The 19,589-nt window shown below is 62.1% G+C and overlaps 1 protein-coding gene across 2 annotated transcripts in view; it reads right to left on the bottom strand.

The window, feature by feature from the left end:
* DGKZ (diacylglycerol kinase zeta) overlaps positions 1-19,589 on the bottom strand; it is a 53,779-nt gene extending 34,190 nt beyond the window's left edge. The window contains exon 1 of one of the 2 annotated variants that reach the window (XM_029997395.2): positions 18,825-19,589. In XM_029997395.2, coding sequence (XP_029853255.1) covers positions 18,825-19,057 — 233 coding nt within the window. In that variant the 5' untranslated portion in view covers positions 19,058-19,589. Of the gene's footprint in view, positions 1-10,864; positions 11,157-18,824 lie in introns of those variants that run through there. The other variant, XM_029997404.2, reaches the window with a different exon arrangement.

Raw genomic sequence — 19,589 nt, 5'->3', positions numbered from 1 at the left:
CGTGCGTGCGTTTGGACCCTGCCCAGCGCTCCTTGGGGCCTGCAGAGAGACTACAGTAAAACGATCATAACAAAACACGAGGGGACGTTGCTGCCAGCGTGGCAAAGGCGGCCAGCTGCCTTCCCCGATGGGTATCTTGAAAGCGGTTCACAGGAAACCATTAACCAGAGGGGAGCCAGGCCCGAAGGCTGAGCTACCGCCATCACCACCGTCTCTGTCACGGCAGGAGGAGCGAGCAGCCTTTGCAAAGCGGTGGGAGCCGGAGGTGGGCGAGGACATGTGAAAAAACCTCGCCGCTACCAAAGCTGCTGCAGGGATTGCGTCCGGCCCTTGGGAAGGGGAGCTGAAGATGCCCAGGGCAGGCAGAAGGAGATGTTCACCCCTGCTCAGCCCTCTCTTCCTTCAAACCTGGCAGTCGCTGAAGGATGGAGGGCTCTGCCCCTTTCCCTACAGAGGGTACATGTCCTTCAGACTTCCCTCCCCAGTGCCAGAAAAGGGCCAGTAGCAGCAGAGCAGGTCCTCGCAGCCCCGGGGCAGCCACGGTGCCAGCCGCGACCACCGGAGGAGGAGAGGCTGTGGAAAACCCTAGGAACAGTCCCCAGTCCATCGCTATTAAGACCCACTTACTGGGACCGGCAGGATGTTTCATCAAAGAGGAAATTAAAATCGTGCTGTAACTAGCCGCCCATTCAGGGCAAAGAAGCCTGGTAAGAGATACGTGCGGTTCCTCCCCAGCCAAGGGAGCTTCCCCGCAACTGCCCCGCGACCACCCTGCTCTCCCTGTCCCCCACAGCCTCGGCACAGCAGAGACCCCCACTTGACTCCACCTGCTGCTCCTCACCCCTGCCACAGTCCCACCTCCCTCCTGAGCCGGCAGGACCCGGATTTGCAAACAGAAACAGCCCGGGGGGATGCCCAGGGTGGATTCTAGCTGGCCCCAAAATCTCTTCCAAGTCAAGCAGACCAGCAGGAGACCAGGTGACTGGTTCTCCAAGTCCCTTTCCCTGGAGACAGCGGGCGCAGCAAGCCGAAGAGCCGTCTCCTCAAGCCAGCCGGGCAAACCTTCCCGCCGCCGTTCTCCTCCTTCCCCTCGTGACCTATTAAGCCCTCACCTTGCACACAGGCGAACGGGCGGTGAGAGAGACCTTCGGCTCCCCACGCTGCCGTCACAGGTTTCAGCCTGCTGTGTTCAAGCAGAAACCGCTGCTCTGAGCCGAGGGGCTCCCCAGCCCCACGCAGCCCCGAGCAAGGCTTTCCAAGTGACGAGACCTTGGTCGCACGCACCTGAAACCACACCGCAAGCGGCAGCCCCTGCAGGTGTCTGCAAAGGCGGGGGGACTGCTCAAGCATCCCTGAGAAACGTGGTCCCTCTGTGATCTCCCCCCCTCGCAAAGCCTGAGGCTAAGACAGGAAAGACACCTCCTCTTTCTGTGTCTCAAGCCTTCATCACGACCTTGTGACTAAGCAAAGCACATGCCAACTTGCCACCCGAAAGGCATTTGTTGGTTTAACGGTGACCCTGTTACTGATATCAAGTATAATCTTTGGTTTCACTTTTTCACCTCGTGACAGCGAGCTACCAAGTCTTTTTCTCCCCCACCTCACGTCAAAATTAAAGTAACTCCATTTTAACATTTAACATTTAGCGATGTTAAATCTGTCACTTCTTGGTTTTGCTAAATGTCAGCTTGTCCCTCTGCTACAAATGGGAGGGCAGGAGGAGTTGATTTTTTTTCTCCTCCACCCTTTTTGTTCTAAACGCCCTTAGCATATCTGCTCTTACGTGCTTCCTTTTCTCCTCTCATCCTAACATCCCCATGTCTGCCAGCTTCTGCAACCTCATTAACGGGCTCTCTTCTCCCGCCATCCTTCAGAGAGAAGATCCCAGGGGAAGAGGTGCCGCCGGTGCAGCAAGTAGACCGCTTTTCCCCTTCCCACCGTGGGCTAACGCTTCACTGCAGACCAGTAGCGCAGGGCTGCCTCGCTCTGCTCCCCGAGTTTCTCTGCTCCCATTCCCACAGGGTGACACCGGGCGCTTCAGAGACCACAGGAGCAGGGGGAGCAACCAAGCGAAGTTGGGTGGGTGCCATTGCGTGGCTCCGAGTGCTACCGTGACACGCAAGCCCGTGCGGAGGTGAGCTGGCTCACAGCTGCCTTGGCTGGAGGTTTGCTTCTGAGCATCAGCCAGCCGGCGGCAGCGGCTGACAAGTTTAAGCCAGTTAAGCTCACCGGCCGCTTCACCCACGGCAGGACAAAAAAAGCTCCACACGGATGCTTTGCAAAACCCTCCCTCGCACAAGAAAAGAAAGCAAAACCAGGAGCGAGGAGACAAGGCCAGCGACTCTGCAGAGGGGACATGCCACAACACCCAGCTGAAGCAAACCCCAAGGGCTGGAGCTGCACAGCAGAGCACCGAAGAGCTCCGAAGAGCGACCGTGCCCTCTGCTGTTCAACCCATGGCACTTTGGGCTTCTCCAAACCCCACCTGCCTCCCCTCTGCGGACCACTAACCAGCCACGCTGCCTCTTACCCCTAACACCTCCAACCACAGGACTCCCACAGGCAGCACTGGGACACGAGACTTTTGTGCCTACAAGGTCAGGGAAGCTGGAGACCGAGCGGGAACCTCGGAAAGGTCCGGGACACCGCACAGATGGGGCGATACCCAGAGAAACCGTTTAGCAGAAGCCAGGAAGCAGCAGTCCTCAGTGGGGGTCTTCCACCTTGGCACTTCTGCGTGGCACTCGCACAAGCACAGCCAAATCCTGACCAGGCTGATGCGCTGCTCCATAAAGACCATGGCGTAGGGAGCCTGGGAACGGGGCCTGGGACTCGTCCCTATCTCCTCGGGAGCACTCGTGAGCCCCCAGCACCATGGCTAACCTAGGTATTGGCTCCCACACGGCAACTACGTCCCAGCAATGGTGACTGCCTCCGAGACCCTGGTTTCCCACCACGCCTGGCAGCCCCAGCCCTACTGAACTTCAGGCTGCTGCGGCCATTAGGCTAAACCACCCCGTCAGCATTGTCATCCGAGGTCTTCAAAGCGCTCAGCATGCACAGGGTCTAGGCATTACGGCCCTCATGCCCACAACGGCTAGGACATGGAGGAGGAAGACCTCGACTGACCTTCGCCCCAAACACCAGCAAAACGGGGGCTGCCATGTTAGCTGATGAAAGTCCGGCAGCGAGCTGCCCTCTAGAACAAGGTTAGTGACACAGGCAGCAGGCAGGCAGCCTGGCTTTCGGCGGCCTTGGTTAGTGCAGACACAAGAGGGTGACGTGGGGTGAGACGTGGGTGGGAGGGAGGAGAGCTCTTGAGCAGAAACGTTGCGGCAGCTGCTGGGACTGCACAGCCTGTGCAAGCCAATAAAAATACCACGTACTTATACACCGCCGGCCGGTGCTTTATCCTCCTGGATCCCCATCGGCCGGGCTGGCTGCCCTGGAGACAAGGGAAGACACCTTTGTGGGGCAGGTGGAGTCTAGGGACATAAAGAGAGTGGTCAGCAAGCCCTCCCCATAAAACACACCTGGCAGCCCAGCACACGGCAGCGTCCTCCCCCTCCACGGCTTTGCTGCCGCAGTGCCATCCCTCCACCCCGCACGTTCTCCCCACGGCCTCAGCGTTCGCAGACCCCGGGGGCCCCAATGGCACCCGCGCCACCGCCCCTGCCGTCAGCCGCGGAGGTCAGTGCGGGCAAGATGCTCGCGGAGCTGGGGTCAGCAAGGCCATTGCTCCCTTCGGAGCCAGTCGGCGAACATCAAGCACCACGCTCTAGCTTCTGGGATGCTAACACAGCCCAGCCCAGAGTCACCTCCAGCCCGACCCAACCGGCTGCAAGAGCCTAAGGGTGCCCAGGCCCTGCACCTCCACGGGGTGCACGACTCGGGGACCGGGGCCAGGTTGCATAGAGAGGGAGCCTCGCTTCCCTCCCTCCTTCCCTGCGCCAGCCTGGCTCCTGGCAGCCTTCACCTCGACCGCTAGGTCCGGGCATGGATTTGAATTTCAAATAAATCACGAAGGCACTCGCCAAGCCTTGCGTGGAGGACCATTGTTCGGGCAGGACAGGGCGGCTTGCCTGCTCCCAACCCTCCGGCCCCCTCGTGCGGGCAGCGAGCTCCGGGAGCCCTGACCCTCCGCCAGCCAGGGGCCGGGGAGCAAAGCTCTTGGTGACCCAGGGCAGAGGGGGAGCACCTTTCTCGGGACCCCTCCGACACCTTCCCCCACCACATCTGCTTCCTCCGCCGTTCAAACAGCAAGAAAACTCGTGGGTGGGTAATGCCATCATTCGAGCCCAGGTGGGGGGTTCTTGCTGGAGCATCTCCTGGCCCCAGGCCAACCCGTAGCCCAGCCGGGAGCCGGGCTGGGGAGCCGGATGCCTCCAACCGCGCATCCCGGCAGCTCTTGCAGGACAGGAGCCCCTCTTCCTCTTAATCCCTCCATCTGCCAGCCTCCGACGGGTACCAAATCCCTGCAGAAAACATCTTCCTCTGCCACATTTCAGCGGCGGCAGCTGCCGGGCGCCTGCCGCCAGACTGCCCCACGCCACGTCCCCTTGAGTGGTGACCTCGGGCTTGGGCGGTAAGAGGCTTAACGCTGGATCCGAGCAGCTCCCGGCTGGGGCGGCGAGGCAGGACGAGATACAGATAATCTGATTGAAAGGGAACTTTCCCATGGAGGGGCCAGCACGTGGCCAGCTGCATGGCCTCCCGCTCCCTCTCCGGGCTGGCGACGGGCCATGCCCGGAGGCCAGGAGCTCGGGGAGAAGCTCTGAGCTGACTTAGGTACTTCTGCCCCACGACTCTCCATCCTCATCCCGCCGGCAAGCGCTGCCCCAGAGAAGAGGTGGGACCCCCCCGCCTCCAGCCAGGGGGGAGCAGGCAGGAAGGAGTCCCCCCCGCTTTCTGGCTCCAGTTCCACACCTGGGCTGCCAACGGTAAGCGACGGACGGGCTGTTCCGGCACCCACGTTTCCTGTGGGAGCCGAGCTGCGCCAAAACAAGGGGAAAACCCTCTGCAACGAGCCTCTTCGTTAGCTGCCCTGACTTCCTGGGACAGCCAGCCAGTGGGGACACGTGACTTTCTGCAAAGCCACAGCGTGTTTCGGAGCCGAGGCTGCTCCCGCGCCGCCGAGCTGCAGCTGGAGAGCAGGGGAAGGGAGATGGGGTGAGCGGAGCCAGGGAAGGGGCGAACGCCAAGCTTTTCCCTGCTGGTCTCGGGTGGGATTTTCACGCCATCTCTGGCTGGGAGCCCCTCCGTGAGGCTGGGACCAGGCTGCGGTGCAGCTAGAGCCCGGCACGAGCCGGCATCCTGCGGCAATGCCGGGGGAGCGGCAGCAGCCCATGAAGCACGCTGAAGGCATCTCCCACTGACTTGGGGCACGTGGAGGACGGGGTGGCAGCCAAAGGTGGGACTACCTCTGGCCAGACCTCTGTCTGCCCTGCACTTTGGGTAGCATCCCCCAATCCCCCAGCGACCGGTCCCCAGCTCCCACCAGTCCCTGCCGGCTGGGCAGGGCTCCTCTGAGATGGAGGATGCTTAGCTCATTTCTCCAGGCCCTGAACCGCTGGGAAAGGCTGAGATCTTTGTGAGATGGGCAAAGCTCAGGCAGGCTGTTCCTAGGTGCGGGAGCAACGTCTGCAGGTAGAAACTGGAATTGGCAGGCTAACCCAGACAGCACAACCTGCCCGGCAGGCAGAGCTGAGGCAGGAGGCCCATTAATTCCTACTGTCTGGGACAGCAGAGACTGGGAAGAGGTCCTCTCACTTAGTCCCTGGTGCGATGAGGAGGAGTTTCCCCTGGGGCAGAGCTCTACGGTTAACTACAAAGTTAACACCCCCAGGCATCAACCCCTAAACCACAGGCAGGAGGAGAACAGCGCTGGGTCTAACACATGCGTCACACACAGACCGGAGGACTCTGTCCTCCCTGGGCACTGGCCTGGCCAGCGCAGTCTCATCGCTCGCCTTGGCAGAGCTTCACCCTCCACCTGATGTCCTGATGGGGAGGAGAAGAAAGGTTCCCAGCTCCCAAATAGAGCCTGCAGCTGCTGCCAGGCCTGCAAGTTGCAACAGAAACACGGGATATTACTTTTGTAATACTGGAGAGCTGGCCCGGCGAAAGCTCCTGAACTCGGGATGGCAGACAGAGGCACTTATTCCCTGGGAGCCTGGTGCCAGCTCAAGAACCAGCAGGACAGGTTTCCCCTATTTCCATGCCTTGTCCGTGTCCCCAGGTAGGTCCTGCACCATAGTCCCTACCTCTAAAAGTCTCCGGCAGAAGCAATTCACCTCCTGCCAGTCCCCATCTCTTCCAAAAAGGATGGTTTATGGGCCCAAGGGTCAAGGAGCCTAAGCCTCAGCCTGCAGCCCCAGCTTTGCTGCTCCTGAGCTCAGCATCTCCAAGTCAGCACCTGTTTACAGGAGCGAGCGAGCAAGCGAACGCTGAAAGCTAACTCAAGAGCTTCAGCTCACGGAGCTTCACCTGGGAAAAAGAAACCAGAGCTCCACCGTGAGCAGAGCTGGAAGTTATATTTAGAGGCTTTGCCAAGTCTCTGGGGAGACTGCTCCCCAGACACGACACCACAATGAGAGAAGGAAATCCTACACTGCATCCCCCATGGCCTGCCAGAGCTCAGGTTGCCTTCCACGAGAGCATCCCCCCCGTCCCAGGGAGCCATCCTCGCCCTGCGAGCATCTGCTCTTAGCCCCCGAGAGGACCCATGCAATCACACAGCCCCCAAACTCTCCCTGCTTGCAACATCCGTGGCTCTGCCTCTTCCAACACTGTCTCCTTGCAAAGGCCCGTGCCTGCTCCCAGTGCCCCCCCTACCCCCCTGCAGCCCTTCTCTCTTCCCATCGTTTTTGTTCAAAGGAGGGAAGAGGTCCCTTATCCTCCCTCCTCTCAGCTCCTTGAGCAGATTACAGGGTTTCCTGGAAGGGATGCTCCAACTCCTAAGCAGATTAAAGGTCCTGCCACCTTCTCCAGTGTGGGTGCAGTGCGCTGCGGCAGCCCCTGCTCTGATCTCGGGAGTGCAGCGGAGCCACCGGTGGGTGACCGGGGTTGGAGAGACGAGGCTGGTGGCAGGCAGGGACCACGCCACGGAGGCCTCCAGCCTCCGGGAGAAGCCGGGCCTCCAACACTCTGATCCTTCCCTGCCTCATCCCAGTAGCCCCACCGGGAGCCTGCCAACAGGCACGGCTGATCAGCGTGCCCAGTGTTTTTTGGGGTTTTTTTTTGGGTTTTTTTTTGGTTTTTTTTTTTTTGTTTTGTTTTTTGTTTTTTTTTTGGACCCTGGCAAGATCAAAAGTCCCTGAGCTGCCCCACGGGAGGTCAGGACCTCCCGGAGCAGAGAGCACAGAGCAAACATGGCAGCGGGAACAGCTCTCCCGGCACATCCCACCTGCCCGGCAAACAAGCCCAGGTGTCTCCGCAGGGGACACCCGGGGACTCCCACGGGTGTCGCTTGCCCGGGCCCAGCTAATGGCACCCATCACCTGTGAGCTGGATGGGGACCAGAGGGTGGAAGGTTTCAGAGCTAGAGGCGTGCAAAAGCTGCACGCGTGGAGGAGGAGGAGGAGGAGGATTGCTCAACAACTAGCTGGCAGCAAGGTGCGTTGTGAAAAAGCCTGTCCTGAGGTAAGCGCTGCTCTCAGCCTGCCAGCATGCAAATCGCAAACTTCAGGCTCCTTCCCACCACCTGCCAGGGTGCCTGGGGCTTACCCCACCGCACAGCCCCTCTTATCACACCCACGCTAGGAGAAAACAAACCCAAATCCCTGCGCCCTGGCTGGACCCGCTCACCGGCCAAGTGCCAGCAGGTTCGAGGGGACACTGCGGTACCCCCCGCGCAGCGGGGACGGGGACAGCCGGGCTGCCGTCCCAGCCGCACGTCTCCCCCAGCTTTCACATGGGTGTGAGCGTCAAGCTGCAAAAAAGATGGTGACAAGCGACATCCCAGCAAGACGTAGGCGGGTGCTCGGCTCAGTTTCTCGCGTGCCGTTTACCCACACGCCATGCCACCCACAGACCTTCCCCGGGGCAATGGCAGGCGGCCCCAGGCTCCCATGCAGGCTCCAGCACCGGGCCTGCCAAAGGACCACAGCAGAAAATTTGGTCCCACGCTCTCTGCAGGGCAACCGCCCACCGGCTGCCCTGACAGCACCTACGCTCCCTGCTTACGCTGCTGCAGCAGACCCGACCATCACGCGTACCTCTTCTGAAGGGGGATGTGTTAAAGACCCTAAAGCCCACGGGGAAGACCCATTTCCACATCCCTCCTCTCCAGCATGGGGGAGAGCAAGAAAGGGGCTTTGTCCCCAGCACTCACTCTCCCACCCAAAGTCCCCCCTGGAAAGGGTAAACTGTGCTGTTCACTCACAGCAAAAGAAACGGGGCACCTAGGAAGGAAATTTAATCCTAACCACCTATTATCTGATCAGCCCCAATCTCTTTATCAGCCCAATTAAAAGAATTACCCATCTGTGGCCCGGATGCACGTATTGTGCACTTGTCTCCGTCAGCTCTGGAGCCAATTACTCCACCCTCCTGTAAGGCAATTACAAGGTACAGAAATAAGCCCGGTTGCAAAACACAGGGGACTAATATACCGCTAAAGGCCAGAGCTCGGGGGCTCACCCCTCTTTTGCTTTAAATTCCCTCGGGGCTCATCTGCTCTGGGTTGCCATTTTGTGGACCTGTCCCTCACCTGGCCGTGGCCGTGCTTCCCAGTGTCACTGGGCACAGAGCCCAGCAGCGCACGCCCCCCTCGGGGGACCTCTCTCCCCGAAGCCAGGGCTCTCCAGAGACTCACCGCTGCTAAGGGGCAAGCTCCTGCCCATTGCCTAAGTTTCCTCTAGACCCGCTTCCCAGCCACATATGCTCTGGCTAAAGCCCAGAATCGAAAAGGGTGCAAATTTCTTCACTGATGGCTGTTGGAAAGCATTTGGAGGGTAGGGGCTGGCTGTACTTCTCGCTAAAAGAAAATGCAGCGAAGCCTTCCCCCCGCGATTCCCTCGGAGGAAGCGGAACTTCACGTCTCCCTCGGCTCCAACGCTCAGGTGGGGGAGGAATTTGGCAGCGTGCAGCCAGTTATCCTGCACGGCTTCCCACCGAGCCTACCTCCCACAGGCGCGTGTGGGAGCCCCTTCCTTCTTGGAGGCCCACGGCAATCTCTCCTCGCTCCCCTGCAGCTCCAGGTGCTGCATTCATCACCCCGAGACGGAGGAAACCAGGTCCACCGTCAGCGGAAGAAGAGCGAGAGAAGCATCCACGCACCAAACAACCCGACGGGCATTTCCAGCCGTCCTGCCGGTCCCACTCTGCCTCTCCCCCACACGTCCACGCTGCAGAAGGTTGTTCACACGTGGAAGACATCCCCTCGGTGTAGGCTCTGATATACTTTGCAGTAATGGCAGCCCGAACCCCTGGGAGCCAGAGAGAGATGCCATGCAGTACTGGGGACAGGCCAGAGGCTGCCACTGCCACCAGCTCTGAAACCAGAGCAGAGGAGAACACCAGTCCGCGGTGGAGTGACCTCGCAAGCCCTCTGCTCCCAGCTCCATCTTGGCTGTGGAGGTTGAAATTGGGGCCTCTCTCCCCCATCCAGTACCCGTGACACCACCTGGGAGCACTGCACCCTGCTTTGGGCCCCCCCGTAAAGCAAAAATGCTGACAAGGTGTAGCAAGTTCAGCACAGGGCCACCAAGACAGTTTGGAGCAGGAGTTATCAGATAGAAGGAGAGGCTGAGATAACGGGGGTGGTTTGGCCTACAGAAGAGAAGGTTAAGGGGAATATTATTACTGTCTTCAGCTACCTGATGGGAAGGTACAGAGAAGATTGAGCCAGACGCTGTGCCTGGAGGCGCACAGTGACAACCTGAGAGACAACGGGCACAGGCTGCAACAAGGGAAATTCTGAAGAGATATCGGGGGAAAAAAAAAAACCCAGGAACTGAAGCACGGGAGCAGGTGCCAGGGAGGTGGTGCAGTCTCCACCTTGGTGACACTCAAAACTCAACATCAGCAGCCTGATCAAATTCAGCCCTGCTTCGAGGCAGCAGGGTGGACCAGGTGACCTCCAGCGGTCCCTTCAGACCTCAGTTATTCAATGTTTTTACACACGTCCGGATGGCGGGGGCACCCCTTTGCTTACGCGGGCCGAGAATCCCCCAAATCCCACGAGGCCAACAGCAAGGCTGTGAGGGGCACAAGGAGCCCGGCTGACTCTGGGGAGGAAGCGAGCGAAGCCGGGATCCCAGGAGCTGGAAGCCGGGATCCCAGCGGGCAGCACAGGACCGGCACAGCCATGGCCCCGGAGCCGCAGGACCGCCGATCTCCCAGCCGAGGCACGGGACGGGCGTGCGGGGATGGAGACGGGCAGTTCTGAGCGGGTGGAAACGAATCCTCCAGAGTCGAGGCTCCGAATTCTCCGGGGAGGAGAGCGGGCGCAGCACGGGCGATGCTTCCCAACTTCCCATTGCCGGTGTCAAGAGCTCAAAAGCAGGAAAACGCAAACCCATCCCCGCACCACGTCCTACATCCCTCGCCGGCCGCCGACTTTAGAACCGGGGTCACCCCCCCTCTGCGGGGCCCGGCGCGGCGGGTCCGGGATGCGGCTGCTCCGCTGACAGCTGCCCGGCGGCGGCAGGCTCGCCCTCGGGCCGAGGCGAGGCAGCGGCTCCGTTCAGGATGCTCCAGCCGCCCGCCCGTGGCCAGCCCTTGCCCCGGGGGACCGGCCTCCTCCGTCCCCGCCGCCAGGTACCGGGGCGGCGGGGGAAGCTTCTCCCCGGAGCCCGCCCGCCCGCCCGCCCTGCGGCACCCGCCGTCCCGCTACCGGCCGGCCGCCCCGCCCGGTGCTCACCTGCGCCCGAAGAGCTTGAGGCCGGTGAAGCGCTTGTTGCTGTGCCGGCGGCCCAGCGGAGGAGGCGGCGGCGGCGGCCCCCGCTCGGGCTCGGCGCCGCCCGACGCCCCGGAGGAGGCGGCAGCAGCGGCGGCGGTGGTGGAAGAGGATGAGGAGGAGGAGGAGGCGGACGACGAGCCGCCGGGCGGCGGGGGCCGCGCCGCCTCCATGGCCGGCCTCGGGGCTCCGCACCGCCGCTAACAGCCGCCCCGCGCCAGGGGAGGGGACTGGCCGGGGAAGGGGGCGGCGCGGCCGGCCGGGCCTCCCGCCCCGCCGGGACCGGCAGGAAGTGCGGCCGCGCACCGGCGGCCCCGCCGAGCCGAGCCGAGCCGAGCCGAGCCGAGCCGAGCCGAGCCGAGCCGAGCCGAGCCGAGCCGCCAGCGCCCCCTGCCGCCGCCCCGGTAGACCGCGCGGGGAGCGGGGCTTGGCGGCGGCGGTCGGCGGCGGCGGCAGCAGCGGGCCCGGCGCCCGGCGCTGCCGGCTCAGGAAATCGAGTGTCAGCCCCGCCGCCGCCCCGCGCTCGGGAAGGGGCTCGGCGGCAGAAGCGGAGCCTCCTCCTCCTTCTCCTCCTCCGCCTCCCATTGTTCAGCGCCGGACGGGGGAGGGCGGCGGGGGGGGGGAGACACGGAGCCAACAGCCCCACCACCGCCGCCGCCGCCCTCTCCGGGGACCGGGAGCCACCGCCGCCGGCCTTGTCGCCGAGGCGGACGCTGCGGCTCCCTGTCGGCGTTTATACCCAGCCCGGCGAGCCGCCTGCCCCGCTTCTCCCTGTCTCCCGGGGGGATCCTCCGAGGGCAGGGGCTGGCCTGCTCCACACGGCTGGCGGTGCTGCGGCTGCCTTCGGCGAGGAAACGCTCACCCCGCCTGGCAGGAGCGATGGGCAGCCCTCTTTTGCATGGAAAATGAGAGCTGGCCGTGATGGCTGCTTTCCCCCCCGCTTCCCCGAGGGTGCCGAGCCAGGCTGAAAGCCAGGGCTGCGGGGGCTGCCCAGGCAGGGTCCCAGCTGCCAGCCCAGCACAGCCACCGGTGCTGACCAGTAACCCCCTCGGGGCAGGTCCCGCCGGCCACCTCGAGCACCAACCGTGCCCAGGAGGGCCGGTGGGGATGGGGACGCGTCTTCGGGCTCCCACCAGCCTCAGCAGGAACCCGGCAGCCCAGGCAAAGCCCCGCTGACCCTGCTCACTCGCAGGCTCGGCGTCGAGAGCACCCGCGCGGCCCTCCGACGTCCCCGCTGGGGAGGCTGCGCGGCACTGGCGCCGGGAGGAGAGGAGGGGATCGCTGGCGAGGCACCAGGAAAGCACGGGAAACCTTTCCCCCAAACCCCGAAGCAGGGGCTGTCGGCGCCAGCCGCAACACCTCGGCCCCCCCCCCCCCCCCCCGAGAGCGAGGGGAAGGCGGCGGAGCCCGGCTCGGCAGGTACCTCGTATCCGCGTCCCCCGGAGGGCTCTGGGGAACGTCCCAGGAGCGGTGCCGCCACATCTGCCGCAGCACGAGCTGATGCGCTCAGCCGGCCCGGGGTTCACTCTCGCTCTTCCTCCCCCGGCGGCCGCTTTCCGGAGTCATCCCGAGGGCAGGTCCCTGGCAGCGCTCCGCCGCCCACCCGGGGCCCCGGCTTTGTTTGCACCCTCCACCTGGTTCCTCTCTCTGCGCTTCCTGGAAGTGCGAGGGCGGCTGTCATCGAAGCCGGCTGCGCGGCACTCTTCCCCCCGGCAGCCCACGGCGCGGGGCCACCTCCTCCGCCGGGCCCTCTCCGGAGAAGCCTCGTGCGCGCCCTCGGCGAGCGAGAGCGCGCCCTTGGCGCGCCGAGGAGCCGTGCCTCCTTTGTTGGGTGGCTCTTCCGAAGCCCCCAGGCTCGAGAAAGCTCCCCTCTCCCAAAGCTGCCCCGGCACCGCCGTGCAAACCGGGCCGTGGCAGCGGGGTCGTCCTCCTGCCGCCCACCCCGTGCCGCGCGCATCCTCGCCCCGCGTGGCACCGCGGCACTCGCGACCCCCCCCCCCACCCCCGGCTGTACGCGTTCCCCCCCTGTGCGGCGGGTCTCCAAACACCCCGCAGCCATGAGCCTCTGCTCGCCCTGCGCCAGGGTTTGTTGAAAAACCACCTGGGTAAGACAGGTACGGGGACCGTGGGAAGCGCGAGCATGTGGGAGGCTGCGGGCCAGCCTCCAAAAAGCGAAGAGGCAGACGGACATTTGTCATCCGTCCCCTGGTGCGGGGCTGCAGGGCACAGCGAGAGCCTGCAGGCTCAGACTATCCCCAGCTCCAAAAAGCCCAGCTCTTCACAACCAGACGCTGCTCGGTGCGCTCTGGCTCCAGCAGACCTTCAGATCAGCGAGGGGGTCTGTGTGGCCGGAAAAAAAGCAAGCGAGCAGAGCCAGCCCCTGCAGCCCGCACGGATGGTACTTCTAAAGGGGCACATGGTCTTGCTTTAGACTCCGTCATCAAAAGGAAAAAAAAAAAAAACCACATCGGCAGACCTTGATCTCACCGGGTGAGCTCTGAAACCGAACACAACCCACTGCACTAATTACCGTGTGGAGGGAGGAAAAGGCAGGTCCTGGATGCCTTACTCCAGCTCAGAGATCGGGGAGGGGAAAGGTTTTGTTATCACCGAAAGGGTTTGTCATGCCCGCCGCTTTGCATGTCGTGATGGGTTGGTCGCGTTTGCTCCCTGCCTGCAGACGTTTCCTTTTCACGTTTCTTGCTGCCCCGCGGCGTTGGTGTCCAGTCCTCTTACGGGGGCTTGGTGGGGCTGTTGGAGAAGTTACAGGCCCTGCCCCGGGACCTTCACCCTCCTCTCTGTGCTGTGTCTGTGTGTCCTCCCACGGTCCTGTCCCTTGGGCTTGGTGCAAAACCACGGGGGATCCCACAGAAAGCCCAGTTCTGGCAGTTCTCGGTCAGGAGACCAGAGGGGACAACGCTGCTGGCACTGGCTTCTCCATAGAACAGCACCGGAGAGGGATGGGGGTCACAGTGCTGGGTGGTTTTGTGATCCAGCACACCCCCATCTCTGTGTGCTAGTGTGTGTAAGTCCCCTGGTAAGGAAAGGGTTAAGCTGCCTGCTTAGCCCAAACCTGGCAGGATACCTGTGGGAGTCATTGTGAGCTGGATCAGATAAGGGAGGGGATGGCCCCTACCCTGTTTTCCCACAATTTTGGCAATTTCGGTTCAGGGATCCCAGCTCTCCCCACCCAGGAGGGTGCGGATGCAGGTTCGCAGCAGCTCTCGGGGACTCCCACCCCACGCTCCCCCCGCACACCCCCACTGCGCGCAAGGCTACGGCTGTGGGGACAACCGGGGAAGGCTAACGGTGTCTCCTGGCCGTCCTGACGTGGACATCAGCAGGAGAGGGGACAGGAGCATCCCCTCTGGCGGCAGCGAGGTGTCTGGCTTAAGATGGGGGCTTGGGGCTGCGTTACGCTGCCCTGCCCTGGCACTGCTGCGGGCATGTCCCTGCAGAGCCAGGCTGTACCCGCAACCTCCCGGTTTCTTCAAAACTACCTCTTGGGATGTTTCCATCTCTTCTTACAGAGCCCAATCCGCAGTTTACCACCGCCTTGCACCTAGGAGCATCCAGGATGAGAGCCAGGGAGTGAATACACACCAGCGCTGCTCACGGAGCACTGCGTGATGCTGACTCCAAACCTGACGGCGGGGCCAACCACCAGCGGTGGGACTGCCACGGCGCGTGGGACCTCTCGCAAGCGCTATGCCCAGCAAGCAGAGCTTGTCTCTGGCTCTCAGGGCAGGGGATGGCGAGACACCTGCTCGTCACCCCCCTGACCAAGGTCTGTGAGGACCCACCAGCTCCTTAGGACTTTCCAGCACTGCGAGCTTCTCTCTGGCCGTGCCAGCGGGTGCCAGCCATCTCCTTTCCCCAGCTGCACAGAGGGACGCAGCAGAGACAGATGTCTCTGTCAGAGCGGAGCGGGCTCGGCTTGCTGGGAATGAATGGGAATTTGATTATGCTGCTCTGCACAGCCAGGCTAACGCGATTAAAAGGCTAGCAGGCAGGACTCGGAGGAAGGAGGCACCCCCTCTGCCCCTCTCTCCTTGCAGCGGGAGGCTCTCCTTTCCTTCCTCCCCAGCCCCTGCCCTGCTCAGCTGGGACGGAGGAACTACACACCCTCTGCCCTGAGACTTCACGAAAACCCAGAGGCCAGCCAGATCTGAAGGCAGAAGGAAGAGAAGACGGCAGAGACCTGCAACCAGCTTCCCCTGGCTCCGCGGGGCTCCCACCTCCCTCTCCCCAGCAGGCCCTGCCAGCTCTCCCCTCTGCCCTGCCTGTGCCCGTGCCCAAGCTCCCTTGCTATTTACATTACAAAGCAGCCGCTCTCTGGGTTATATTTAGCTCCCTGGCACAGAGCAGCCTGTGAGATGCATCAACTGCATCCTATCTGCCAGCCGAGGTGCCCCACATCTCACTAGCGGGGACAGGAGCTGGCAAGGGGACGCTCCGCTTTGCTCCACGGGGGCTAATGCCAGGCTGGGGGGCACAGAGGGCCACGGGGACCCCTCTTCCCGCTGCCGCAAGATACCTGTGAGGAGCCCTATGGTGCACGGGCTGTGCCGGGTGCTGCCTCCGGAGGTGGCTGAGAACAGAAGGGGACTGCATTGACACCCAGCACATCCTTCACCCCATAAATGTAGCCTGCGGGGAGCCTGAGCAGCGAGCTTTTGTGCGCTTGTGGTTTCCTTTCTGGGTAAACACGGCTGCGGGCTGGGTTGCTGGGAGCGGTGACAGTGACAAAGGCCACGGCTGCAAGTGTCACCCCAAAAACAACTGAGAAAGTGCTGAACATGACGGCGAGCCCGGAACTGCACGGGAGAAGCTGCAGGGTGCTGCTGCGGCCAGCCAGCGCCTGTCCCAGCCCTCCCCGGCTCCAGGTCACAGGGCTTTTTCCTCGAGCAAAGTTCCTCCAGCCTCTAACTCGCTTTACTTCCACTGGAGCTGCCCCACTCGGGGAGCTGGAGATGCTCCTGCCCCACCGCAAAACCTTGGTAGAGACACCCGAGGTTAGCAGGAGCTGTCTTCGGACTCCCCTTGGCCGAAGCGACTCTCCGGGAAGCAAAGCACAAAGCCCTGGCGCTTGCTCAGGGTTTGTTGCGGTGACAGAGAGCACGGGGTCCTTCTGGCGTTGCAGAGGCACCTCCCTACTGGGAAGATTGTCCCAGAACGTGCAAATCTGGTGCACAAGCCAGCATCATTAATAAGTTTGGCACGAAACTGCTACTCAAAGCCCTAAATATAACCTGAGCGCTGAGCTCTCTCCCACCCGCCCAAGGCGCCTCCGTACACCGTGGCAGCTATTTGTGGAAGGAACTTTATTTCCATGGGCTTAATATCATTTCTGCTCATTTCAAAATCTTTATATAGCAGCTCGTGCCGCCTGCCCCTTGTGATGACTAATGGGTCCCAGCAGGAACAGGCAGGTCGGCAGCAGGAGGACTAGGGCCTCCAACCTTCGCTTGACATTGAGGACACCTGTGATGCCCACAGCCCACGGAGGACGTCCTCCAAACTCCGTACTGGGGTTCGGTAAGTGCCTCCAGAGCCAGGCAGCCCAGCGAGGGGATTTCTCTCAACCCTCTCGGGGCTTCTTGTGCTGCAGGAGGGGCACCTGATGAAAGGTTAGCCCAGCTCTGGGCAACGGCTCCATCACTGCCCGACCTGCCCCAGGGAGCAGCCAGACCCGACCCCGCGTGGGTGTCACAGGACGGCACAAGCAGATTTCCACCCCCAGACACTTCTTCTCCCGTTTCCCCTTCGCTTTGCTCAGCTGCCCGAAACGGAGGGTGGAGGAAGCAGCTCATCCCAAACATCGCCTCTTCCCTCGCCGCTGGCCTGCAGGTAGCTACGGCATCCCCTCCGACCCAGCCAGACTCCTCGATTCTGCAAAGCCCGCGTTGGATGGAGCAAAGCTTCTTGCAAAGAGACCCCTTGTGAGGGTCGAGGAGGACAGAAGCGATTTGCGGAAGGGCGGCACGGGCTGGAGCGTGTCGGCGGAGCCGCCTGCCTGGGGTGGCCAGGGTAGGACGAGCAGGATGTAAACAATCCCCAGCAACCTTAGACAATTCTGGAGCAAATTCAGGTTGATTAAATTAGGTTGCAATATGGTCCCTTCCTCCCGTGGGGAGGCTGGGTTATTGCAGCTGGCTAATCCATTTGCAAAACCTGTCGTGCACATCTGGAGGAAGACAGCTAAGAGGAGAAAATCCTGCTCTGCCTGCTCCGCTCGGCACGGTAATCCCTCATCCTCGGTGGCGTCAGGGCAGAGACCCTCCCAGCTCTGCCCAGCACCTCAGCGAGCAGCGCTGGGTACCGAATGAGAGCCGGTGGGAGTTGTCCCAGCTCACGGCAAGGCTAAGGGACGAAAGGCTGCCTCCGGGAGGACTCTGCCACCCCGGCTCCTGTTAGCCACCCACTGCAGGAATAATAAGTGCTCGAGATGAGTCAGCTCTGGGGCCCCTCCTGCTCTGCAGGCACTAATTCCCATTAGTTCCCATTACCGCAGTATTAGAGAGCAATTTGCTCAGTTTGCACCGCAGCCCTTGCAAGGGGAGAGAAGGGCAGGTGCACGAGTGGGAGTGCAGCCGTGGGAGACAGATAGCTCCTGCCCAAAATCTGCCCCCCCAGCAGAGCTCTGTGCCCCGAGGGTCCCCGACTCCCAGGCCAGCAGCAGGATGGCTCATCCAGCCTCTGCCCACCACGGCAGCAGGCACGGCACCAAGATCCTCCGTGCTGGTTTTCCACCTGCTTGTAAACTACCTGGCATTTGCTGAGCACAGCATGACATGGTGACACTGAGCCCAGGAGGACACAGACATGTCCCTGGGCCAAGCCAGCTCAGGAGAAGGGTAGGGAGGCAGCTCCTGCCTTCTCCCCTCTGCTCGGTCCCAGACCCTCACAGCAGCCCAGGGTCGGTTCTGCAAGCGCTCACTTTTACTCCGGGCAGGCGCAGGGCTGAAGGATTTCTCCTCACTTACATCTGAGAGCCATTCTGTAAAGTTTGGGGATACTAAATGGTAGAAGGGCTTAAACAGTGAAAGAAAGAGGAGAATGAGACACCAGATCTTATTCGCTGTGAGAGAAAGAATAGAGCTGAGCTCCTGGAGGTGCTGACCCAAGCAGGATTTCAGACAGTATGGCTGGAGTTGGGAATAGGAGCTCACCTGAGCATCACCAGGCAGTGGCTCCCGTAAGTTCCCTGGCAGCTATGAAAACCATTCTGCCTCCACCAGCTTTGCTTGTCTATAGCAGGGGTGGGTAAGCAGAGTAGTCCCAGCAGAAGAATCACACCAAAAGCTGGGACAGATACTCCTCTTGCTGTGAGGTGCCCCCAAAGGGCACATTTTCAGATAAGCCCCAATCTCAGCCCCTTCATCTTTGCACCACTGCTCAGTCTCCCCAGGTGAGATCAAGGTTTCTGGACCTGGGAATCAAGCAAGGGGACGTTTGCCTTGGGGCAGAGGAGGAAGAGGAGAATCGATGTTGTCAGAAGTCCCTTGTATCCAGTGCACTGAACAGCGATAAGGCGCTACAGAGAAAGAGGGAAATGTCCAGCCCACGGCCCCGTTCCACAGCTGGTGGGAGGCCATTGGGCACGGGCTGCCCGGAGAAGGGCCTGGGAGGCATCACAGCCCTGGGATGGGAAAGGGGAGTTGGGTAGAAGGAAGAATAAGGGGGTCTGCAGGGGTGACAAGGGGACTGCCACTGCAGAGGGGGCTGTCGCGTGGGTGGGGAGGGAAGCGGCTAACCGGTCCCCTTGTCCCTGTGCTCAGATGGTTTCTGCTGGGAAGGCACTGGTGGTGGGTGCGAAGAGGCAGCCCTGACCCCGTAGGAGGGAGATGCCCCCAGGACAAGGCACTCGTCCACCCCAGCCCAGCCCCGGGGCTTGGGGACGCGGGGGCGGGGGGGCTCCTACCTGTAGGAGACCTGCTTTCTGATGGCCAAGTGCAGGAACTGCTCCTCCACCTCCGCCACCGCCCCTCTCATCTCCTCCCAAGCCGGATCCGCGCTGCGGAGGCCCAAGCGTTGTGCTCGCCCAGTGCTCTCTGCATCTGCCGCTCCCCGGAGGCTCGCCGCGGTCCCCCTCGCCGCCTCTCCATCGCTCCTGGCTGGGGTGAAGTCTCTCCGGCTCCCGGGACCTTCGGCCATGCTGGAGTGAGGCGTCTCTCCAGGCGGGGAGTCCTGCTCTGCCCCCACAACCTCTCGGGCAGCTCGGTGCAGCCCCACAGGGTCCCACGGTGCTGCTCCGCTTCGCCTCCCCAGGACTGTGGGACGATCCCAGCGAGGCTAAACTCCCCGGTGGGGGAGCACAAGCACAGAGAAAAAGCAGCGTCCAACTTTTTGCAGTGGTATTTATTGGCCTCTTGATAGCAGTTTGGGCAGCTCGGGCGCCGCAGCTCAGCCTCCCTCCGTCTCTTCTGCCCTGCCACTGCGAAGCGGAGGAATAGCTGACAGAAACCCGGAGATGTTGGTGCTGCTCCTCGGAGGCACCGGCACCGCGAGGGCGGCGAGGAGGGAGTGGGAAACGCGGCGATCACCGGGAGAAAGGGTCTTAGGAGAGAGCACGTCCAGGGATGGCGATGCTCCCAGCAAGCGAAGGAGAGCTTGAGGTGCTTTCTGGGAGGTTCCTCCGGGACCAGGCGAGTCCCTCGGCGTCCCCAGCAGCAGCAGCCGAGCGGGA

Source organism: Aquila chrysaetos, chromosome 2 (genome assembly GCF_900496995.4).
Source record: "Aquila chrysaetos chrysaetos chromosome 2, bAquChr1.4, whole genome shotgun sequence".
Lineage (NCBI taxonomy): Eukaryota > Metazoa > Chordata > Aves > Accipitriformes > Accipitridae > Aquila > Aquila chrysaetos.
Note: the sequence above shows the minus strand (reverse complement) of the source record. Positions and strands in the feature narration are given on the sequence as shown.